Consider the following 26,678-nt stretch of genomic DNA (forward strand, 5'->3'; position numbering starts at 1 on the left):
CAGAGGAACAAGACTTCTGTGGGGTTTGAAAACAAGGATGAAAAATTTAAAACAATCGCAGAGTATGCTGGAGACATTCTTCAGGTCTGGCAGCATTTGTGAAGGGAGAATTTTTTTGAATCCAATGTGACCGTCTTCAGAACTCAAAGGTCTTGGAGAATTGTGTTTGCGCATACCTTTGACAGAGATGAAGGTGGAGCAAACATGCAGATAGTGTAGAAATCTAGTGCAAAAGACAGTGGTGGTGTAAGAGAGAAAGAGATGTAAAACAGATGCAAATTAAGGTTGAAAGGGAGAGTCAACCACTAAAAGTAGAGTAAACAAGACACAAGCAAGATAAAGCTGTGATGGGACAGAGGTGGAGACTGGGGTGGGGTGGAAGGTGAGAAGAGGAAGAAAATGTGAGAAGAATGGAGAATTGTGGTCAGTTTCTGAAGATCTGGAATTCACTGCTGAGATCTTGAGACTGTAAAGTACCAAAGATAAAACTGAGGTCTTGATCCTGGAGCTCACGTTGTGCTTCACTGGACGTTGCAACCAGCCCAGAACAGAAATGCTAGCATGACAGCAAGGTGGTTTTTGAAATAGCAAGCAACTGGAAGGTCAGGCTCATTCTTATGGACCGAGCAGAGGTTTTCCACAAAGCAATCACCTTGTCTGTATTTGGGGGACTCACCAATGTAAAGGAGATCGTATTGGGAGTAGCAAATGCAGCAGAGTAGATCAAAAGAAGTCCAAGTGAATGATGTTTTACCAGAAAGGTTTGGCAGTGGCATGGGACAAGATGAATGGGCAGGTATTACACCTTCTGTGATTGAATGGGAAGGTGCCATTGGAGGGTGAGGAAGTGTTAGGATTGATAGAGGAGTGGACCAGAGTGTCATAGAGAGAGCAGCTCCTGTTGAAATGTTCACAGTGAAGGGGAGGATGTGTTTGTCTGGTGGTAGCAACCTGCTGGAGTGAGGGGAAGGGACGAAAGATGATCCTTTGAATGTGGATACTCGCATTTTGAAAGCAATAATAACAGGCACGCTATCATTGTTCTGGGGAGGAGGGGAATGGCTGAAGGTGCTGTGAACCACAATGTGGGGGAATCTTGGTTGACTAGAAAGGAGAAGGGCTCCTGAAGAAGGGCTTATAACCAAAATGTCGATTCTCCTGCTCCTTGGATGCTGCCTGACCTGCTGTGCTTTTCCAGCAACACATTTTCAGCTCTGATCTCCAGCATCTGCAGTCCTCACTTTCTCCCTGACTAGAAAGGAGGTCATGTAGGAGCTCAGTGTCTCCTCAAGAACACCTTTCCTGAAGTACATTCTTCATTTTCATTGGTCACAACCAGGAATTTTCAGGCATCAGTGTAGATATTTGCCTGCTTCAGTTTTGCCAAAGAGGGCATTGCAAAAGGACTTCTGAGCAGGGGTTGAAACCACAAGCAGGGTCCTGAGCTAAAATTTGATGATCATATTATCTGAAGTAGTCATGGTAATCATGGGGCTTGGACCAAATTACAATATCCTTACCCCCACCCTCACAATCCTCATTGAAAGGCTGTGATAATTTCAAGCCCCAAAATGATGTCACAGTAGGAAAACACTTGCAAAATATTAGACTAGAACACTTATGAAGGGAAGTTTGGTTTGAAACAGCATATTGCTGTTAGACCCCTTTCCATGACTGGATTTAGTGGGTATCTTGTGAAGGAATCAGTAGTGGTACATCTCCAGTGCTTTGAGATACGTTGTCCACAGTTTGGAAGCAGGGATGAGCATAGGGATCACTGCTAGCTGATAATCGATTACCTCAGCTTAATTATTTTCCTCAGTTACCAAGTTGTCTATTTGTGATGGTGATAGGGAAGTTTGATTGTTGTCCAAGTCTTTATGGTGGCAGACATATTCTGGTGCTCTTAAGACAGGTCCTTGAAAAATGTACCTTTTTACATCCATTTCACACCAAGAAAACAATCAAAGCAAGGTCCAACTTGTATAACCTGAGACTTCAATGGTCACTGTCAGATTCTAAATCAATGATCATAAAATGAATTTGTTTGTAAAAATGCACTTGAACATTAAATTCAACAGTTGAGCATGTCTATAATTCAAAAGATTTTGTGTGAGGGATCAAGTTTAATATAATGTGAAAAAAAAACTGGAAATATAGATTTGATTATTTAGGCCATGCCAAAATTGATTTGTTTAATCAACGCAGATGTGTTTTAAGCTTTGGCTATGCAGCATCTGATTGGCCATTTTAATCCATGAAATTGAAATTACTGCAGGAAATTCTGAGAATGAGCAACGCAAATGAGACAAAAATGCAAGCAGAAGAACAGAGAGAGATATGAAGCAATGCGTTCTTTGGTCTTCCATTTGAGTAGTGTCGAAAATTACTCTGAAAACTCAATGTTTTCCAGTTCACTGCATGTGTTTGAAACAACTTTTGCTAAGGTCCCTTCCTACTTCTAAGATCTGCACCTGTGATTTTATGAAACTTTCCTGATAATGTAGAATAAAGCATGATTCACCTTTGAGGACACTTAGTCACAAATGTACTGTAAAACCACGGAGGACAGAAAAAAATACTTGGATGAAGTTTTGCCTCCCTTTACGTTCCCTGTCACTACTAATTTTTCACAGTCAATAGACTATTCATGGTTTCTTGTGACTGTGTTTAAAGGTCTGTAAGGAAATGTGACAATTTTCTACCCTGGCCTGTTTACACCATGCCAAAGCAATGTCTCTCTAAATGTGTTCTGACTGACAATTGGTACCATCTCATCACTCTGTGCGATGTTTTCTAACAGGAGAGCGGTCGACAGTCTTGCAAGAAAATATTCTCAATGAAAATAATGGAATTTCAACACTGTACAAGAGTAAAACATATCCACAGCAAGATTGTAAAATAAAACCACTCCAAGCTGTTACACACTAAATGAAACAGTATAAATTCCCAATAATAAAAAGAAATCGTGCATTAATGTAGAACCATGCATGACATCCAAAAGTACCTGACAGCGAGGGAAGTTCATTTGAACCATTGTGATTGCTGCAAGGGAAGCAGCACAATTAGCATGTAGCAATGTCCTTCAAACAACAATATAATCATGAACTGATAGCATGTTGTTTTGTGATATTGGTTAAGGGATCCATATCAGTTAGGAGCTAGGGAGGCCTCCCCTGCTTTTCTTTGGATTAATGCAATTATATTTTTAGCATTCACCAAGAAAGTAGATTGATGTAAGGTTATCCGAAGAATAGCTGGTCTGAGAGCGCAGGTTTCCCACAGTAGTGTATTTGAATTGTCAGCATAGGTTTTATATAATACAATACAATACAATAGATCCTTCAGTTCACCAAGCCTGTGCCAATTTGTAATCCTTAGTTAGACCCATTACTTATTACCCATGAGTGGTTTCCATCCCTATGTTCGCCTCCCGTTCATGTGTCTTTCAAGATACACTTAAAAAGCTGCTAATGTGCCTGCTTCCACCAACTCCACTGGGAATGCATTCCATCACCCTCTGTGTGATAAATTTTCCCTGCACTTCTCCCTCAAACTTTCTTCCTCTCATCTTGAATCTGTGCCCTATTGTAGTTGACCTTTCCACTCTGGGGAAAAAAAACACTGACTATCCACCCTATCTATGCCTCTCATAATTTTGTAGACCTTGATCAGAACACCCTCCAGCCTCCATCTCACCAGTGACAACAATCTGAGTTTATCCAACCTCTCCTCATAGTTAAAATCCTCTACACCACACAACATCATGGTAAAACTTCTCTGCACCCTCTTCAAAGCTTCCACATTCTTCTGGTAGCGTGATCAAAACTACTTGCAATATTCCAAATGTGACCTAACTAAAGTGATATGCAGCTGTTACATAACTTGCCAAATTTTATATTCGATGCCCCAGCATACTGTATGCCTTCCTGACCACTTTATCCACCTGTGTTGCCACTTTCAGGGATGTGGGAACTTGCATGCCAATACTCCGAAGGGTTCTGCTATTTATTGTATATAATTTGATCTGAATTTGATATTTCAAAATGCATCACCTCGCATTTATTCAGATTAAACTCCATTTGCCATTGCTATGCCCAAATCTGCAATCTTTCTATATCCGGTTGTATCCTTTGACAATCCTACTCCCTACCTGCACTCCACCAATTTTGGTGTTAGCCACAAACTTAACAATCAGACCACCAACATTCTCCTGTAGATCATTTATATATATTACAGATAACAAAGGTCCCAGCACTGATCCCTGCAAAACACCTTTAGCTAATGAAATCTATTCCAAAAAGCACCCTTCCACTGCTGCACTCTGTCTTCTCTGACTAAGCGAATTTTGTATCCATCTCACTAGCTCACCCTAGATCCCGTGAGTCTCCACCTTCTGTACTAGCCTGCCATGAGGTACCTTATCAAATGCCTTACTAAAGTCCATGTGGACAACATCCACTGCCCTTCTCTCATTAATCATTCTTGTCACCTCCTCAAATAACTCAATCAAGTTGGTGAGGCATGACCTTTCTGCACAAAATCCATGCTGCCAATCACTAATAAGTCCATTCGCTTCTAAACGTGAATAAATCCTGTCTCTCAGTATTTTCTTAACATTGTCCATCCACTGATGGCGGATTCATTGGCCTGTAATTACCTGGTTTATTTCTGTTCCTCTTCTTAAACAAAGGAACAACATTGGCCATTTTCTAGTCCTCTGGACCATCACTTGAGGCCAAAGAAAATACAAATCTATCGATTAAGGCCCCAGTTATTTCCTCCCTTGCATCCCATAGTATTCTCGAATAGATCCCATCTGGCCCTTGGTACTTGACTCTCTTAATATATTTCAGGACATCCAATACTTCTTCCTTCATTATGTTGACATGCCTGAGATTATTCACATGCCTTTTCCTGACTACAACATCCTCATGGCCCTCTCTTTGGTAAATACCAATGTAAAGTGCTCATTAAGAACATATAATCTCCTTTATCCTTGAGTGATCCTACTCTTTCTCTTCCTATTATAGAGGAACTTCAATTATGTGGCATGCAATTATCCGAATATCAGATTATCCGGCAATTCTGCAAGGTCTCAATGTTTGGCTAAACTATGTTATCTGGCACTCAATTATCTGGAATGCAATTAACCAAACAAAATACTCCCTGCCCATGTCCTTCAGATAACTGAGGTTCCTCTGGAGATGTACAAAATGCCTTGAGATTCTCCTTAAGCCTGCTGACCAAAGTTCTCTTAAGTCTCGATCTCTGGAGGTATAAATTGAACTCATGACCTTTTCACTCAGATAGAAGAATACCAGAAACTAAGCCTTGGCTTAAGTTAATGGAAAGAAAATCTAATTTCATGGATTCAGATGAAAATGAATCAGTTGAGTTTAATTTGCAGTTTATGACATGATCTGAACCCACTAATAGAATTATTTTCTTGCAATCATACCCATTCACCTCTCTTGTTTTCAGTATAATCACTCCCATTTGCCTACCATACTCCATTTAACTGCTGATAATTTTGTAGCAAATAAATAAAACCATTATTAAAAAATGCTTTATGAAATGGGATGAATACCTTTTTTCCATATGGTGTAGCTGGTGAGACAAATTTCACAAAAACATTAAATGACTGCAAGAGTGAATATGAATTGGTGTTAATAAAATCTTTTTTTTCAAAAAAGGTATAAGAGATCACTTGGATTTCAGTAAGCAGCAGCAGCAATCTGATAACACAAAATTGTTACACAATAGCCAATTAAAGCTAGCATATTTAAAGATACAATAATAGTTTAAGAGAACTAAGGTTTTAAAGATTAATGTCAGTCACAAACATACAAATTCGGAGCAGAACATATCCATTTGACCCTTGAATCTGCTCTGACATCCAATAAGGTATTAACTGATCAGATTACTCCATGTTCCTGTCTACCCCAACCATTTTTCATCCTTGCTTAATTGGAATCTATTCACCTCTACCTTAAGATAATTCAAAGTTTCTGCCTCCACCATCTTTCCAGGAAGGAAGTTCCAAAGAATCATGACCGTCTGGGAGAAAATCTTCTCCTCACTCTTTCTTAAATGTGCAACTCCTTATTCTTAGACAGTGAACCCTAGTTCTGGATTCTCCCACATCAAGAAGTATTTATTCCACATCCACTCTTGTCAAGACTCCTCAGTATCTTATATGTTTCAATGAAGGTGCCTCTTACTTTAGCCCATCTAACGATTCCTCATAAGCCACCTTGTCCATTCCAAATTTTAGTCATAAAAACCTTCTCTCAACATCTTCCAATGCATTCACATACTTCCCTAAATATGGCAATCAATATTGTACATTGTATTCCAGATGTGGTCTCATCAATGGTGTAAACGCCTTAATTTTTCATTCAATTCTCCTGTCATAAACTTTAACATTTTGTAATTATTTGCTGTTCCTTCACACTAATTCATACACCAGGACATTCAGACTACTTTGCATCCTTTTACCTTTTAGTTAATATGCTTCTTTTTTATTCTCCCTGGGTGGCACAGTGGTTAGCACTGCTGCCTCACAGCGCCAGAGACTCGGGTTCAATTCCCACCTCAGGCAACGGTCTGTGGAGTTTGCACATTCTTCCTGAGTCTGCGTGGGTTTCCTCCGGGTGCTCTTGTTTCCTCCCACAGTCCAAAAATGTGCAGGTTAGGTGAATTGGCCACGCTAAATTGTCTGTACTGTTAGGTGAAGGGGTAAATGTAGGGGAATGGGTCTGGGTGGGTTGCTCTTTGGAGGGTCGGTGTGGACTTGTTGAGCTGAAAGGCTTGTTTCCACACTGTAAGTAATCTAATCTAAAAAAAAATGGACAATTTTGCATGTTCCAGAAACGCAGTCTATTTGCTAAATCTTTGCCCACTCATTTAACCTATCAATATTCATTCGTAGCATCCTTACTTCCTCCTCAGAACTTATTTTCTGACCTGTCTTTGTGTGGTCAGTAAATTTGACAATAATATTTTCAAGCCCTTAATCCAAGTCATTTATATAAATTGTAGAACATTGAAGTCTCAGCACTGATCTTTGAAATCACTCAGTACACCTTGCAAACCAAGTGATGACCCATTTATGTCTACTCTCTACTTCCTGTTAATTAATCAATATTCTATTAATTTCTCCCTGCATGGATAGCTTTCATCTCCCACAATAACCTTTGAGGTGATATCTGAATAAATATCACCTGTAAATACAAATACAGTCCATCAACCAATATCCCTTTATCCACAGCGGTGTTACTTCTTCACTAAACTCACTGGTGGTTATGTGGATTGATTGGAGAAGCTCAGTTTGTTTTCCTCAGAGAAGAGAGAGATTTGACAGAAGTGTTCAAAATCATTAGAAGTATGGTTAGGGTAAAGAGAGAGAGAGAGAGAAAGAGAGAGAGAAAAACAGTTCTCCTCAGCAGAAGAGTTGATGTTTTCTGGTTTTCAACCTAAGATTCTTGACAAAAGAACCAATTTCAACATGCTGAAGAACTTTATTTTCACAGTGAGCAGTAAGGATCTGGATTGTACTACCTCAGTATGTGGTGGTGATAATTACAAATGAGGCTTTCAAAAGGAACTTGAAAAAAACATCTTCAATGTTGAAAACAAAGGCTTTGCAGAACTAATGTGGAAAAGGCTGGACACTGAATGAGCAGTGTTATTGTTGGAGAACTATATGAACTATTATAGAAGAACCTTGCCATTAATTGACTGAGTGGATAAAAGCACACATTGAGTGCAGTAATGATTCACACAGGTTAAGATGGATCACTGTTCCGAACTCAGTGATCCCGAGCAGATGACTGTGGAGCCAGACAGGAGTGTAAATATATGCTCTCTCCCCAGTTGTTAACTACGAGATTCACATTGAAAAGTATTTGTATGACTGACAGGTACAACGCCATATGAAGGTATTGTACATCACATGGTTTGGCCACTGTTCTCTCACGCCATTTTGAGCTCACATGAGCACAGCGAGCGAATGTGCACTTTCATGTATTTAAAAACCTCAATGACCATGAAGGAGAAAGCAGTAAAACAAAACTGGATAAATCAGCAGAAGCTGTAGTTAAAGACCATAGTCGGAAAGTTTGCCAGCCTTTGAATCTGGAAACAGAGCAGCTATTTGACAGTGCTTATCTATTTTGATTCTCAAGGTGATTCTTAATCTGATAACAGTTTTCTCTCAGAATTCTGTGCTCTTCCAACTCCACTCTCTTGTGCAACCAGACTTATTTTGCTTCACCAAACTCTGGAATTAATCTTTTCACTTCTCATTCATTCTGTTAGCTCCTGTCCTAATGTATTTTTCTTTGGCTGGGTGTCAACCTTTGGCTGCTTACACCGTTGTGAAGTGAGTTCGGATGCTTTATCATGTCAAAGGTGTTAAAATATATGAATTGTTGGATGTTATGAAATATCACAGGAATTAAAATCTCAGTATCTTTCAAGCTGAACTTTAAAGAGCTTGTAACAAACCACCACAACTTTGTCCAGTATGCACATCAAGACGATACCCGCATTGTCGCCACTGAGACATATATTGCAAACCAGAAGCTGCAAGGTATCCAAAGATGTGCAAGTTAGGTGATTGGCCATGCTAAATTTCCCATAGTGTTCAGGGATGTGAAGGTTAGGTGCATTAGTCAGGGGTAAATGTAGAATAATAGGGTAGGGGAATGGGTCTGGATGGGCTTGTTGGGCTGAAGGGCCTGTTTCCACACTGTAGGGATTCTATGGCTCTGGAGGGATTCAATAACTTTTTTAAAGATGAACTAAAATCATTTACTTAATTATCTTTCCTCTTCTGTGACATTCCAGCTGAGTCCGAGTCCTACATTACCAATGAGATTCCCAAAGCATTTCATATTGTGAAGATTGTACTAAAAAGATCAAGAGTAATCAGTTACCAACTTTTAAGATCCAATTGCCCCATTAAGGATTCTACTTTCAAGCTCTCCACTCACCTGAGGCATGGTGACCCTCAGGTTAAACTACCACAAGTCATCGCTCGCTAATTAGAAAATGGCCCTCTGGTCTGGTAAGATTATGGTGACATAACCCTTAACCTAAAAGCACCACAAATAGAATGTAATTGTTTTGAAATAAGTACAAACTAATCTTTTTTTTCTGCCTATTAAGATGCAGGAAACACGTATTGGGCACTCAAACATTGCTTCAATTATCAAGTCAAGGGGAACATCAAGCATTCCCTAAAGTTTAGGATAAACAGGTTTGAATAGAAAATAAATTCCATCCCAAGTGGAAGAAGACAGAATCACAACCTTTTATGAAGTAAGTGTGTTTTTTGGAGATTGAACAGCAAACTCCTTGGAGTTGTACTTGTGTGACTGTGATTTGGGATATCCCTTGCTAAATCTTGCAAGACAGTCTCACAATCCTCATTCCTCAAAGGCCGCATGAAGGGCTTTTGCCCAAACCATTGATTCTCCTGCTCCTCAGATGATGCCTGATCTGTTGTGTTTTTCCAGCACCACATTCTTGACTCTAATCTCCAGCATCTACAGTCCTCACTTTCGCCTAGTCTCAAAATTCACCCAAGTAATGAATTATTAGAGAACCATGTCTTCTCAGTTAGAATTGGTGGAGAAATCTTTCCTCTTGTCCTGGAACTATGTTTCACTAAGCAGAGTAATTTGTTATTTTTTTAATTTTTCGTAATATAAACAGCCACAATCAGACTAGTTGTTACCATTAATAGAAAACTGCTGGAAAAGATGACAACGTGCAGTTGAATTAAACAGAATCTACTGCACAAAGACAGGTTACTTGATATAACTAATTTTTACAAGATATTATGTAACACGTATCTCTCCTCCCCATCTTACCTATCATACCTTATCAAAACGTTCCTCTATTTCTTTCTCCCTCATTAACTAATTAAACTTCTTTCACAAGGTACCTGTAATATTCATCTCAACTACTCCAACTCCATGTGGAAAAATGTCACATTCTCACCACTCTTTTGATAAGAAAATCTCTGAAATTCTATATTGGATATATTAGTGACTATTTTATAACCCAGAGTTACGGGCACTCCCAAAAGCCAAAACATCTTCTTCCCATCTCCCCCCATCAAACCGCTTCCGAATTATAAAGATTTCTATAGGCAACCCCTATCTGTCTCATTTCTGATAAAAAGAGCATCAGACCTTCCTGATAGTTATGACCTCCCAGTTTCATTAATAGCCATGAATATTTTAACTGAGCCTCCTTTGTTTCTCCTCGTGTTTTGTATTATGGAGACGAAAGCTATATATGGAGACCAGAGCTTGGGTACTGAAATTAACTCAAGCAGCACTATACAAGAGATGCTGAAACCAGCACATAGCATAATTCTTAGAATGATAAGGTCATGTAGCAAACAGAATCAGTTGTGTTTTTCTTAATTATACATGTATATTTTAAAGCCTATTATCCATATGTTGGGTATAAATGTTAATCAACATGTAGAACTCCTGATATGAACTGGAGTCTGTGTATATGCATGACAAGCCTCATTTTGGAGCATAATGAAAGACTAATTTGCCAAGCATAATAACTGGGGAATTAAATATACTTAGGAACATTTAAAAATATAAATTATCTATAACGAGAAGAAACTTGGGTTCACACATTTTATGTTTTTGTGTCTAAACTCAAACCATATCAATGCAGCTTTCTCACTATGCTATGTGATAGAGCATAATTTTAAAATATACCTCTGCAAACATACGATCATGAATCTGTGAAACTGCAAAATCCAAATTGCACGCATTGTTAATAACATAAGTGGGGCAAGAGGCAGAGGACGAAAGACAATTGGACAAGACCAATAACTCTAGATACCTCAGGCTGCTTTGCCACTTGGCAGCTCATGTGTAAAATTTAAGACGAAATAGGAAAGCAAGGGATAAGCATCATGGGCTGAAGCAGGCACAGGACAAAGAGAGACTGATATAAAATGTTTATTCCATACACAACACATATAACGATGAAAAGATGGAAAAAACGAGTACAAAACCTTGGTTCTGAACAACAAAACAACACAGGTAATGATAGATGGTTTTCTTTTATTACAAACAACATTAATAATTGTGGAAGTGGAAAACATTTTCACAGAATTCCACATAATATTAGACATGTTAAGCTAGTGCATCTAAATTTTATATTATATGCATTTTAAATGATGTTCTACTTATTACCAAACTGCAACCCTTATACTAAGTCCCAATGTTAAAAACTTGCATGCAGGAATTATTTGAATCCAATAAGCTATTGTCTAAATGGGTGAAACTAGGTAAAATGTATAACCCAAAATCTAAGTGTATGTATGTTCAAATAGCTACATACGCACCGTCAACTCCACGTACCCTTTATTTTCAACTGATTTTACCAATCACTGTCTGAAGAATTTTGAGAGGACTCCTCAATGGACATACTCTCTGCAGAATCCCCATCAGGATCAACTGACACTTCGATCACTGTGTCATTTGACGTAACCCCAGTGTCACTGGATGCAACTCCAGTTTCATTGGATGCCACTACAGTGTCACTGGATGTAGGTGGGGTGTTATTGAGGGTAGTTACATTATCACTTGATACAGTTGTTGTGTCACTAGATGCAGCTCCAACATTTTCCCCCAGATGCCTTCCAGTCAGCATGATGGAGGTCTGAATAGCCACATCTCTGCGTGGCAATGTGGAAAAATGATGGAGTCTCACAAGAGTGTGCATTGCACCAATCAGAGACATGACATTCTGGGACAAACGGGCTCCACGGTACTGAGAGGCATTTTGTAATGTGTTTATGTCCCTATGTATGTGGTTGAACCCACGTTGCACAGTGCTCACAAGTGTATCTAACCTACGACATATGGGACAAAGCTCCTCACCATGTGCACTTTGAGTGTGTGATGGAAAAGAGGAATTCATAGCACCTGTTGCTTCTGGCTGACATGTCCCTCCTTGCTCTGATTTCTCTGAGGGTGGCACTTTCATGTAAGCTGCTGCTTTCCATTGCCCACCTGTACAGTCTTCTTTCTGTTCCCCATATGAACCTTGTTGTACCTTGTCAGCACCTTCCATGGCTACTCTAGGCTCCTGATGCTGGGTTGGCATCTTCTCCTCCTCCATGACCACAGTGGTTTGTTGTTGCTCTGATCTCAAGGGTTTTGAGGTGCAACAATCACCTGGGAAGATAAAAAGACAGGACCTTGGCTTACTTGATGATGGACTTTGTGTAATTTGAAGGATTAGTTCACAATAACGCTTTGCAAGCCTGTACAAAGGATTTGTACAAATACAGGCTTTGTATTCTTGGCTTCGAATACAAGAAAGCTGGCAATTCATTATACAGCAAGACATTTAGATATGCTTTGAAGGGCTCACATACATAATCATTGCAATGCATGCTTAATGTTAATAGCTGAGGCTGTGATATCTGCCGCAAGCAATGATGGGTTTGATAAAACAATGCAACACTCACCAGAATCACTTGAGTCAGAGGACGCTTCAGGTCCATGTTCCACAAGGTGGACTATCGGGGCCACTTTTTCTTCCTCCCATGTTAGGACTTTCTGTTTTGCCACATCTCTGTGCTGGACTGTCCCTCTCTTTTTGTTAAAAGCGACTTTTTGTCGAGCACCAAGTCTTAAGTCATTGATGCGCTTTTGACAGTCCTCGGTTGTTCGTGCTACTTTGGAAATTTTGTTGACTTTTACAACAATGACGTCCCAGCCACATCGGTGACCCTCACTAGTGTGCATTTTGGGATTCGTGGCCAGGAATATTCTTTGTAACCTTGTGAAATGTTTCACAAGCATTTGCATAGCCAACGTGGAGAATTTAACCTTCTGCAGTTTAGCTACTGTGGACACCATTTTCGTCTGCTTTCCGCCTGTGCGGAGTGGAAAGAAAAGTCATTTGCAAAGGTCAAGTGGCTTCCTTGAGGAAGTTAAAGTGGTAATTGTCAATTATTTGCAGCTGAATTCTGAACTTGTGACTTTTTTTTCTGTTGGCAGAAATACTGCTTGTATTTTTCACACCAATCATCCTTGTGGGTTATGAATGACATTGTCAATTTAATGTTAATTTAATGGGTAGTTTTTTTTATTCTAAACTGAGGCAACCAGGAACTGTATTAATATCTCCTAAATAACTATAGTTAATGTCCTTGTAAGTGGCAAAGAAAGAAAATACGGTTATCCTACCAATTCTCAATGAAAGAAGAAGATGGACTGGAGTGTAATGACTTTCTATTCTGCCTCTATACTCCAATTCAGGTTACATTTAAATCCAGGTTCCAGGAAAAATTTGATAACTTGATAACCCAATGTATCATCCAGCCCAAATAATTACATTCAACAACAGCTTGGCTTCCATCCAGAAAATATCAGATTTTTAAAAAATCAAAGAAATCAATAACAATTTGAATTTAAACAATGCCCTTAACTTGGTAACAAAACTCCCAAGGAGTTTATTATTAAAAGACATCTCACTGGATAGAGTCTGATCTTATCCACATTCTTATTTGGTCACACAATGTCTTGTGGCATGCTATGAAATTCAGAAAATTGTAACGGATGGATAATATATGGAGACCATTTTTTATTCTTCATTTATTGAGTGTTCAATGCTCACTTCATATTTTTGTTTTTAATCTTGCAGTTTGTTTGGATAAAGGGTACCTTTAAAGTGTCCTGATGTGAAAGTTAACAAATTTCTTGCTTTATTAACTAATTTGTCATTATAACACAATACAACAGGATGTAAATTGAGGTCATATTTTTGGATTATTATGAACAATCTCAACATTCCCCTAATGCAAAATTAGCATCTCCAAGCAGTGAGGGCGGTTAGCATTAATCATGAAATTTGTACACAGTTACAAACCCTCATCTAACAAGGTGTAAACTTTTCAAGGGTTTTCACAGAGAGACAAACAGCGACAGGATGGATGTTCTCATCAATAGAATTGCTATCCATTGATTGCAGTTTGCTTGTGCCTCAACAGTGCACATTCAGTACGCATATAGATTCACTGACAACAACTTCTGAATTTCTGTGTCATTCTATGGATATACACGCACTCCAGGAGTTGCTTACAACGGTGGCGGAGTAATGAAGACAAACGCTGACAATTCTGTTATCGCCACCACTTCAAAATCCAGACCGTTATGTATCAAAGAGTGTTAGTTCAGTAAAGATAGTGCAGGAGGGAAAGCTTCCAATTCCTGGGCCATTGGGATAAGCTCTGGAGCAGATGGTAACTGTCTAAGTCAGATGTGTTGCACCTGAACAGAGCTGGAACTGAATTATTTTGGGACATTTTGCTACTGTTGTCAGGCAGGTTTTGTACTAACCCTGTAAGAGGATGGAAGAGATTACTGGAGTTTAATAACAGCATAAACAAAGTACTGCATGCTCAGGAAAGATAGAAAAGAAAGAAAAGGATGAGGGTTGAGGAAAACATTGCAGTACTGGTGAAGTAGGATGTCTTGGAGGGCTAGGGGGCAGAATAAGTCTGGCTAGAGCTCAGCAATAAGGGGGATTCAATTATATTTCTCAGTGTAGTTAACAACTCGTGGAAAAGATGCAAAGAAATAAATCTGCAAGGAAATTACAGAGAAGTGGAAACATTACAGTGTGGTTACATAAAGGGATTTTAATTCCCAAATATAGACTGTGTTGTGGTAATGTTAAGGGCAGAGAAGGACAAGCGTTCAAAGGTTGTGTTCATGAGAATTTCCTCCAGCAGTGCGTGATCAGTTCAACAAGAAAGGAAGCACTGTGAAGCTTGGTTCTTAAGAATAAGGTGGGCCAAACAGACCAAGTGTCAATGAAGGGACATTTAGAGGACAGTAATCCTCCTATCACAAGGCTAAGAATGGCGGTAGAAAAGTATAATGGGCAAGCCAGAGTAAAAATAACTAACCAGGAGAGAACCAGCACCAATGGGGCCAGAAGTGAGCTGGGCCAGAGAGAACAGAGCCAAAGATTGGCAGGAAAAACTGTAGCTGAACAATGGGCTAACTTTAAAGAAGAACTGGTTTGTATACGGTCAAAATATATTCCTTCAAAAGGGAGAATTGGAACAACAGATCCAGAATCCCCTGGATGAAAATGGAGAGAGAATAAAAGATATGGAAGGAAATGTGTACTTATGAGAGGTGTCAAGTCGTAAACATAAATAAGATCAAAGCCAAGAACAAAATGTTCAGAAGGAAAGTGAAAATGCAAATAAGCGAAGCAAAGAGGAAATATTAATAAGAAGGTTTTGGCATCTAAAATAAAGGTGATTTGAAAGATCTTCTGTAGGCACATAAAAATGGTGGTAGAAGGAGGGGTAGGGTTTATAAACAGCCAAAACGAGGATTTCCATATGGGGTTAGGCATCTGTCGATCAGAAACAGAAGTTTCTGGAAAAGCTCAGTATGTCTAGCAGCATCTATGAAGAGAAATCAAAGTTAACATTTCGGTTCCTGTGAGCCTTCTTCAGGTCACCAGACCTGAAATGCTAAATTTGATTTCTCTTCACAAATGCTGCCAAACCTGCTGAGCTTTTCCAGCATTTTCTGTTTTTGTTTCTGATTTTCAGCATTCACAGTTCTTTCGGTTTTTATTTGTCTATCAGATGTTACTCAGGCCACGGTGATAGAGGAGGAACCTCAGGCAAGAGAGGGCTCAATACTGTCAATAAAGACATTTTGAATTAGCTGCCGGTGCTTAGAGTTAACAGGACATTAGGACCAGATGAGATGCATTCAAGGACATTGCAGGAAGTGAGATTGGAAAATGCAGGGCTTTGGACCTGGACACAGATGTGAGGCCAGAGAACTAGAGAACTGCAAATGTTATGTCCTTCTTCAAAAAAGTTTATAAAGAAATGCGCAGTTTAACTTTAGCACTGGGGAAGCTGCTGAAAGTCTGCTGAGGAATCTGAAATGATATATTTATGATCGAAAGAACATGGAGAAACTGTATAAATTAAAGGATACCACTCGAAAGGATAAGCAGGAGCCGAAAGACCAATGTGTAAGTCATTTGAGGTGGCAGGATAGGTGGCGACAGTGATTAATAAAGTGCACAGTAGCTTAGACTTGAATAACAGTGACATAAAATACAAAAGCAGGAAGATTACACTGAAACTGTATAAGTTTGACTTCAAATGGTATATTCTGACCAATTCTCAGCACTACACTTGATGATGAGGGTGAAGCAATAGAATACATAACAGGTTACACAAGATTATTTCCAGAGATGAGAACCTTAGGTTAAGGAGATAAATTAGTGAAGTTCACAGAAACATCGTCAAACAATATTTGATACTGGCTCACATAATGAGATATCAGGACCACAAAGGGTTGGGTTTGATAAAGCATCAGCAATATGCAGAGAGAGCTAGGGTTAAGTTCAGGATTAGAATTTAGGTGAAGTTACAATTAGGTTTATAGGCTTAGTCAGGAAATTCTAGCGCTTAGGACTATGTTGTTAATCAGGGAGTCTGAAAATTAGGGATGTGACCAATTTAGAAGACCAAAGTGTCCTTAAAATGTTGTATGGCTGCAAGTTAAGGAGAGACTTGCAAGATTTGGAAAATAGGCTCTAAGTCTTAAGATTGAGGCATTGTTGGACCAGAAACCAAAACGAGACAGTAAGCACAGGACTGAGGCTTGTCACAACTTCAGAGCAGCAGCACTCTAGTAATGACATGCAACTCAGCAAACCAGCTGTTTCATCCACAATCCAAACTTTCAAAATCAACTTCTGTTTTAAGATTACAATTATCATCACCAAGGCTCCAAATATGTCAAATCACATTATTTCCAAGATTACCTGATTAACCAGAGAAGGTAACCTGATCTAGGTTAGAACAAATTTAATGCTGCATTAATCAAAGGTTTCATCAGTTGAAACTTCAGAAATTTTTCTGAGCGGTCTTAGGATGTAGTATTGGCACAATATCACTGTGGTTAATCATGATTATTTTTCTTACATTGAGGATATGTCAACATTGTTCTAATGTTGGCATATCTTTACAGTCCAGTTACAGAAGTAGATTTTGCATATATGCAAACCGATTAATATGACATCTGAGAGCAGTGGACATTTCTAGAATTTTTTTGCCTTTCACATTACCTGACTGGAGGGAACCATTTCGAAAAATTGGAACACATTGCTTTAAAGCTGTAGTGAGATTATTGCCAAGTTAGCAAAATGATCAATATATATAGATAGTAAACCAACTGCTCTCACCAACAAACTAGAAAGAAACTGATTTGTATTTGTTAAAGGGCAGAACATCTACTGTGGTAAAACATTGCTTATTCATTCTCAGATGAATATTCAAGTACAAGGATAGCTTGGAGACACATGACGTATATGCAAAGAGTGGGATTGTCAACCACTGTCACCAATAAGACAAACCACCAGCCACATTTATCATTAATTATGTTAGCTCCCATAACTTGACTGAGTATTCAACTATAAACTCGGCAATCAGTTGCCAAGGCTGTCAAGGCAGGTTAACTGTACTGCATGTTCTTTTCTAGTTAGGGAGCATGTCATAAGTGAGCATGTGGAATAAGCTTTTTATTTTGTCACAAAGTAGATTGACAGTTGTGAAAAGGAATTTAATGTTGCTTGGTGGAATGGTAAGAAGGACAGCAGGCAATACAACATATTGCCATAATATAGCTCTTTTAAGGTAGAAAACACTCCAGTTGCTTACTTAAAATATCTCCCTAAGCACACTTGAGGGGTTGAGAATTATTAATTTAAAAAGAGCGAATCAACCATTTGAACTTTGAGCTGAATTTTCATTAAGTCAGCAAGACACTGGAGCTATTAAAATGGCAGGCTGTGTCTGATTCTGGAATTCCCATCCCCATTACCAGACACCCAGTGTTTGGTGGCGTGGGATAAAGGCACAGATCCCTAACCGGAGCCTGGATTACCAACCTGGCCGGCTGCATTGCAGAATAGACATCTCTTAGTTGCCTGCAATTTTCCTGGCGTTCAACCAGCTTTTCTATAATTTATGGTTAACAGATTTCAGAGGTGTCATGAAACAGAAACTGAGATCCAACACCACTCAAAGATAAGGTTAAAAGATCTTGGTCATGTTCCCCATGATCCTCCTTGCCAAGCCATGGTCCTTCCATGCCCATTCACCTAGTATACATTACAAACAGAACTAACAAACCCTGGAATAATAATGGAAAGTGTGAAACTATTTAGAAAAAAAAACACTCATTGATATTATTTTGTAGAAACAGGTGTTTCTAGAACCTAAAAGAAGCTTCAAAACAAGCAACCAACTGAGGTATCAATGGGGAAAAAAAACTTCACACATCTCATACATCTTAATCTTGCACAAATAATCATTGGGACATTGTCAATAAATCTTACAACAAAGAATAACATAACCACATAAAGATGTCAATGAAACAGTGTCAACTTTTCTCTTCAGCTGTCAAAATAAGACTCCCGCAGAGTTAATCCATTTATGAATCGTAGGGGGGACCATGGGGTGTTGGGTAAAGAACATGAGATTGAATGTTGCAGGGCCTGACTACTTTTATTATAACCAGGAAAAGTTCTAAAGAATCAAAGCAGGCCTTCTAACAAGTACACCTCAGTGTTCACCCACCCCCCCCCCCCCCCCCCACCGTGGTAACCTGGGGTTTGCTTCTGAGGTCAGTTGCCATAATTCTATCCCATAACTGAGCATGGGTTTTGTGTGAACAGCTGCTTCAAACTGAGGTAGGTCTGCTGAGCAGAGAAATTTCCAAACTCAAACTACCAGGTAGTAAAGATCTGGTTGTTTGCTTTATTTTAATGATACTGTGAGTTTCCAAAATGCTTTAGAGCCAGCAAAGGACTTCCAAAGCAATATGACATTTGTGATAATGGAAACATGGTATTTTGACACCATCTACCGAAGAGTAATGACCACAACCGTTCATCATTTTTTTGTAAAATTTTGGGATGCTTTTCCATATGCAAAATGATTTACTTCACAAATCCAAAGAATGGAAAATGTTTCAGATGAGCATCCAAACTCAAAATACACTTTGCTGGCGGACAAAGTTCTGGAGCTGGACTTTAATTCAATAACCTACCGCGTGCTTGAAATTTGTAACTTGATGGTTAACCAACTGAACTCTCATCAATCTGAATGTCAATTCTGTAGCATTTTATGTTTTTTTGCTCTTTCAGATATCCAGCATTCTCAATAATAAATTAGCAAAGTTGATTTTTTTTGATATTAGAACAGAAAATGCTGCAAACACTCAGCAGGTCTGGCAGCTACTGCAGAGAGAGAAAAAAAGAGTTAACATTTCAGCTTACTGAGGTTTTTGTTTCTGTGTTCTTTTCCACTTTGCTCCCAATCTGTTGGATTGTAATTTAAATGACATCTTCACGTTATTGTTTAAAAAATGTATCAGTCCATTACATTCCTATTAGTGTGACTGTGCTGGTGTGAATGTTTTGGAAGACATGTTTTAAGCATTTTTTAAAACTTTTTATGATTGTTGAGTTGTAATCTAGATATAAACAATGTCATTCTATCATTTAGGCTGGTACATATTGTTGACATCTGACCTAGTCTTTTTGCTTATCATGCTATTGTTACATCAGAGATGGGTCATGCATCATATTAGCTGTAATAGTTAGTGTTCTGAAGAAGAAATATGGATACAAACATTCACTCTTGCCCTTTCCACACCTGCTACCAGTCTAGCTGACTTTCTACGGCACTTTCTGATTTAAGTTTGACTCCAGCAACTGAAATCCACATCTGCATTTTGCCTCTGTTGTCACTATAGTATTTCATGCCCTAACAACTCATTCATGTTTCAAATTCCTTCACGACCTTGACCCTGCCCCCATTTTTTCGCCTCCTTACAACCCTCTGAGACCTTTGTGTTCCATTAATTTTGAACTTTTGCACATGCAGTCAGATCTTCTATAACACAATGGGTGCATTCTTGTGCAGCCCACCATTATAGAAAGATCATGCTTTAGAAACAGCTTTTAAAGTGTTTGGTGATGTAATCACATTATAGCCAACACACATTTTGAAAGTTTGCCCTTTAGAAACAATGTCTCCAATTTGTCAATCACGTGACAGCGGATTTACGTTGACAAAATGAGCGTTAAAGCCGAACAACTTGTAATATACATAAAATCACAAAATCCTTTATCTGGTTTGATGCACCGTTTTGTCTGATTAAACCTCATGTGAAGTGCTTTCAGGTAAGTACGATGTGCTAACCTATCCAGAGTTAATCCCTTAAGAAACACCACAAGATTATGCAGTAATTAGCAGACAGCTGTTTGAGAGCTTACTATGTGCAAATTGGCTGCTCCATTTCCACAAAAAAAGTTTTAAAATAATTCATTTGTTTGTAAAGTTTTTTGGCATGCGCAACTGTTAGAAAAAGTGTGATTCATATGTATTTCATTATTGTAATTTTTGGATTTTGGTTTTGTGTTACTAATGTGTGTCTGAACTTAATAAGTTTATTATTTCTGTAGCTACAGCGATTTACTTAAAACAGTTTTTTTGAGGCTCAGCTTTCGAATTAATGGGCTTTTACGTACATTATACAACCAAACAAGATAAATAAACTCCAGTTTAGAAGGTCAGGAATGGGTTTTTATGCTTAAAGGAAACATATAGACTAGAGACAGAGTTTTTTTTTAGTTTAACGTTGAGTTTTGAATGTTGAAAGATATCCTGTGATACCTTTCCATGAAGATGGCTGGATTGACCAGTGCTCCTGTGAAGGGTAGGATACAGTGCAACTAAATTATCTGAGAGAAGAGAGTATTTGTCCCAGAGCAGAGGTTTTCATATAAAGTAATAAAGAGATTATCAGAAGCTGAGTAATCTTAAGTGCAGGCGCATTATTAGCCCCGGGAAGAAATTTTGTGTAAGTTCTATTCTTTACAAGTCACCTAAACCTATCAAGTTGCTATGGACAGGGATTTTAGTGTTTTTGGTACGAAACAAGGTGAATGTTTTGGTATTGTACCACGGGTTTCTTTTGAGTACTACACTTTTTTTTTCCCCAATTTATAAAGAAATTTTTTTTCGGGAGTTATAGGATTATACCTTTACTAAGTGCATAAAATCTTTGAATTTGTGCTATAAGTAGATAGTTTGGTTTATTCTATTTGATCTTAATTCTTTTGTTACTAAACTTCTGTTTTATTGTTAAAGCAAAATCTGCAGTCTTACATACTCACGTTTCAGTGAGAGATCACTATTAATACCAAAACAAAATGAAGCATGAAGCCAGGTATCAGTCTGGCATCCAACTTGTTCAAGAATAACTTCGACTGGAGTCATAACAAAATGCATTTCTTTTTCTTTTACAGATTGCTAATTGCTTCTGTAGCTGTGGTGGTGAGTCTGGTCAGATCTGCTTTGTATTTGCAATGTTTCAAGCTCGTTTTCTGTCTTTATTTGTAGCAGTTTGACTGGTGGTTGAAGGCAGGCTCTGTAATTTGCCATGTTTTGTTCTGTCTTCAGTTAAATTACACTTGTCAGCTTCTATTTGTGGTGGTTTGCTCCCTCAGTAAAGTCGGGTTTAATGTCATTGTGCATGTGACAAGCTTCTCCGAGAGTTTCAACACTGTCTTTGGTCCCTATACAGTTTATTGGTGCACTTATATGTGTGCAATATTCCATTACTCTGTTTTCTTTTTGACATTTCGATCGGTTGTTTATCTGCTGTCAAAGCATTACTGTCAGCAAATACCTGGGAGGGTTGCATTTTAAAAGCATTAGAAGCCACTCTGAATACCATGTGTCTCCAGCATTTGTAAAAGAATAGTCATGTCTAACACATATTTCCTTTACATAGCTGGTATATGTAGTAATTAAGCACAATATTTAAAATGCTTGACCACCCAATGCATTTACAAGGTTTGTGTTGGAGAGGGAGCAGTCAGTCATTATCCATACTGCCCACTATTGACGTTGTTCATAGATCAGTGGACTTAGGGACACATAATGTTGTATTTCTATGTCAGTCCCCTAGATAAATGGCAGGGATGGCAACTTCAATCAATCCACATTGGAGTCCAAAACTAGAGGTTAAAGCATTTTATAAATCCAGTTCAGGAGCAAATTCTTCATTGCGAGTGTGGTGAGAATAGAATAGCTGAAAGGAGTAGCATGAATGCAGTTATGTTGAAAGTTGCATTTAAGATGAAGACGTAAGTACTAGAAGGAAACAGGTATGATGATAGGATGAAGTGAATTCATGTGGGAGGAATCTCATTTGTCGCATTGACACCAGTATTGACCATTTGGACCAAATGGCATATTTCTGTTATGCTGTGTACAAATACCAGATAATTAACTTTACATTTTGATCTTTTTCTTTTCAAAATCACTAAATGCTTCAAAAACTATACTTGTTGAAGAGAATATTTGATGTCTAAAACAGTAATTCTTTTCTCTTTTTATGCAGCACTGAAAATGTGTTGCTGGAAAAGCACAGTAGGTCAGGCAGCATCCAAGGAGCAGGAAAATCGACGTTTCGGGCATGAGCCCTTCTTCAGCTCATGCCCGAAACGTCAATTCTCCTGCTCCTTGGATGCTGCCTGACCTGCTGTGCTTTTCCAGCAACACATTTTCAGCTCTGGTCTCCAGCATCTGCAGTCCTCACTTTCTCCTCTTTTTATGCAGCAGTCCTGTTTATATCACCAACAGTTGCAGTTTAAGATATATATTCACAAAGAAAATTAAATTCTCTCTATTCCGTATTTTTAAAAAATGTTACTTAATCAAATCTATCATTACAGCCACATATGGTGTCAGGGAACAACTCTTATGAAATGCCGTGGTAATAAAATGACCACAGTCAGTTATTTATTGCACACTTCTGTTTAGGTTACGAAGTATGCTTTTCAATGAATCAACACATTGGTGAAACCTTGAGTAGTTAAATCCTAGCATGCCCATCTTTCACTTTAATGAGATTCCAGGATCCTCACAGTGCTGATTTTCATGCAGAATTTAATCAGTCATTTGCGGTATGTTGGTCAATAGGCAATTTCCAAAAAAGCTTCATTATTTATTTAATGAGGCATCTAAATGCCTTTAATTTTCCATAGGGACGGAATCAATAAATTTTGCAGTATTGTTTCTACGATTTAACAAAGCAATCCATGAAATGTAGCTGTGTGGAGACAGTTACAAGAATAATAATCAGCAATTCTGTGGCTATTGTTATAATGTTGTACCCCTCCTCCAAATGCAATTTACTTCCCAGATAGTTCTGGATTTTGCTTTCACACACCACAATACTCCATCGCTTTAACATGCTCCAATAGACTGTGACCTCTGGTAGAACTCTCATTTTTCATGGCTCCTTCCTAAATAGCGAGGTAATCTAAAATGGTTCACTTTTGTCCTCAAAGTAGATATGCTATTTTGTGCCTTTTAGAAACACAATATTGGAATGGGGTCTGCAGCATATGTATCAACTTATATGGTTTTACCCAACAGAATCTCAACCTCTCCTGTACACAACAGCCAGAAACATCTTTTGCTTATGAAACTTACTTGCATATGAGCAATCAGTCAAATCAGTCATCTTCCCTGTAATCATTCACCCCACCGCCATCCCCCTATCCCTTCCTATGACAGACCAAAAACATCTGACTAATATTAGACTTTCTTGCAGGGCATTCAGTCTGCTAATGGAAGTGAGTTACAGATAAACCTCAGAGATCATACCTATAGAGACATTTGCATCACAAATTGAGGCAGTTCAGCGTGCTGTTCCTACACTGATCATCAAGTAGCTAGTCAATCAAATACCACTTACCAGCTCTGTGTCCATAGCCTTGTTGGTTATGACACTTCAAGTGCATCAGTAGGTACTTTTAAAATATGTTAGAAATGCAAGTGTTCATGATGTTTTGTAATCCCCAGGCTAGGTAACAATTCAGGACATTTGTATAATTTTAGCTTCATGATAAAATCCACAATTTTAATTCTGATCAATTACACGCTTCAGAAAATCATTTTTAGTCCCCATCAGTGTATGAACACATATCTTCCTTATATTTCATAATAAATTATTTCTATTATTTACCTTTCCAACCATCACCCTGACTGTTAAAGATGCAATTGTACAGCTCTCTTTTAAAAACAATAAAGTCAGCATGAATTACTTATGTTGAAAATCTAACTTCCCTTCCACAAGGACTCTCCCCTTCAAAAATAAAGACCACCCTACACAAAACAATCAAGCTTGCATTCCTGTGTCCAAATTCTGTCTGGACAGTTCATCAAAAATGTCCTGAAGATATTCATTTTATTCATGATTCCCATGATCTTTAAAATTTGAATCATGTGCTTTTTAAATATTTTTCTTTAAATGAAAAAACGTTTTGTTCTTTGAGATGTCTCTACAGCTTGTGGTCTGAATTTGAAATCATCCAAGTTAGACATGACTCCTTGCATCAGTGTTGATATATTCTATAAAACCAATCATTGAGGAGAGAACTGGAGCCAATCTTTACATCTTTTCTTCAGGGAGTTAAACATTACAAATACCTCCTACCTCAACAACCACATAGATAGAAACACATATGAATCCCTAGTTAATTAACAAGACTTTAAAAACAATTAAAAGATAACTACCAAGTGTCCCAAGTTAGTATGTAGAAACCATACTGAAAGTAGTCTTGCAAAAAGTTATACTGAGGTTAACATAATTTGCTTTCACTTATAACCAAATATCTGAGGTTGATCTAATTGCCCAGTTAATCTGGTTACCCACACATTTTTGATCAGATACTATCAAAAGTCAGTACACATAACCTTCTCAATTCTCACTCTCCATTATTACTGTTAATTTCCAAGTTCAATGTGCATTAATATAAACTTAGCAGCAATAAAATTAATTTTCTCTGCTTTAGTCCACACACTTAATTTGCCCAAATCCCTTTTACACATAATCAATCTCTCATAAACAAGTTAACTGAAAACTCAGCTTTGTGTTAACAAATATTACACAGCTTCTTGAAGCATCCTTCTCACTTCAAGATGATATAAACAGCAGACACTCAGAATGGATCTCCTCAGGATTCTATTAGTCACTGATCTTCAGACAATACATTCTGGTTTTGCATTTGTGAACACCTTTTGCTTTTTAATAGATATTCCAGCTTGTCAATGTGCCTTTCAGATCATGAGCCACAAACTTCTTTGAAAATCTCACGTATACCAAATTGATCAGATGCCATCTGAAAATTTCACTCAAATCATATTCCCCAATGTGTTTCATTCATTGGTTTAGTTCTCTCTTCAAAAGACTTTCAGTAGATTAATGAGCCATGACCTATTGTTTCCAAAAGTATTTTGATTATGACAAGATTACTTCTGTTGTCTGAGTGATTTTTGAGTGAATACTCAAAATATCATGTTACACCCTGGAATATTTGACATAATATTGTTATCAGGTCAACTTGCCTGTAGCTTTTACCTTATGCCTTTCCATTATCAGAATAGTAATTGCTATTTATCTGTTCTCAGATACACCTCATATCTATTACCTTTGGAACTTCTAAGAGATTCTATGATTGCCCCTCCACCAGTTGAGTTTCTTTATGCTGACCAAGGAATATATTTTAGATTAATAAACTTGTGTAAAGAGTAGATATTGGTGCACAGACAAACAGCAGCTTTGTCATAAACAAATAAATCTATGGACATAGTTCTGCTTTCTCCTTGTGGCTATGGGATCTGGGACATAGGAAGGCAATTGGAGTTGAAGCAGAAGATCATAACATAACATGTTGGGCAGAGGGTAGATGCAAGTGCTATGGATTAGGCCAGACCACTCAAAACATTCTTAAGCCGGCAGCCCCAGACCATAACTTTGCAATTTGTTGTAGTAAGTGTACAGTGAACAATACCCAGAGTAAGCCAGCTAGGTTGACTACTAGAGTTTAAAACAGACATTTATTCACAAAATTACGCAACAAAACAGAAATAACACAACAAGGAACCCCTACAGAACTTAACCTATCCAACTAGACTTAATTATGCTGTTCAGAATATACACAACAGTCCCAATAAGCAAACTCCCTTTAAAACCCGGTATAAATGGAACACATACTTCCAGGTTGAAGCTGAAGGGCAGCAGAGAGACAGATTCCACATACTCCCTGTTGAACTTCCAACCAATTCAAGACTGAACTAAAACTGCTCAGCTCAGCTCAGCTAGAGAGATGAGCATTCCTCTCTCTTTATATGGGTCACTTCTTTGCCCACTTTGGCCTGAAGTCCCATCTGTTTACATATTAACAAATGGCCTCTCAAAATCCTTTTCATCTCTGTACGAAACCAGACTGATTGGAGCCCGGCCCGGTTTATTGCCTGCCTGAAAAAAATCAAGGACAGAGTCTCCTTGAACCAAGGAACAGTTTTTAGAACCAAGGGACTAGTTTTGTGACACATCCCGCCTTTAAAAAAATGAACTATCAACGCCAAAAGATGGCTTCATTTTTAACCCTTCAAAACCCATTAGTAGTCTAAACACACATATACACTGTACTAACCGTAAACATGCACACATGCAAATTCAGGCCACGGCACACCTGCCATCGAT

General features: G+C 38.3%; 1 protein-coding gene across 3 annotated transcripts in view; it reads right to left on the minus strand.

The window, feature by feature from the left end:
- LOC132816388 (protocadherin-9) overlaps positions 1–26,678 on the minus strand; it is a 734,589-nt gene that overhangs the window by 224,183 nt on the left and 483,728 nt on the right. Inside the window, exon 3 of one of the 3 annotated variants that reach the window (XM_060825876.1) lies at positions 11,230–12,224. The exons of the other annotated variants lie outside the window; for them this stretch is intronic. Coding sequence (XP_060681859.1) covers positions 11,425–12,224 — 800 coding nt within the window. The 3' untranslated portion in view covers positions 11,230–11,424. Of the gene's footprint in view, positions 1–11,229; positions 12,225–26,678 lie in introns of those variants that run through there. 3 annotated transcript variants of the gene reach the window in all.

This window comes from Hemiscyllium ocellatum, chromosome 6, assembly GCF_020745735.1.
Source record: "Hemiscyllium ocellatum isolate sHemOce1 chromosome 6, sHemOce1.pat.X.cur, whole genome shotgun sequence".
Taxonomy (NCBI): Eukaryota; Metazoa; Chordata; class Chondrichthyes; order Orectolobiformes; family Hemiscylliidae; genus Hemiscyllium; species Hemiscyllium ocellatum.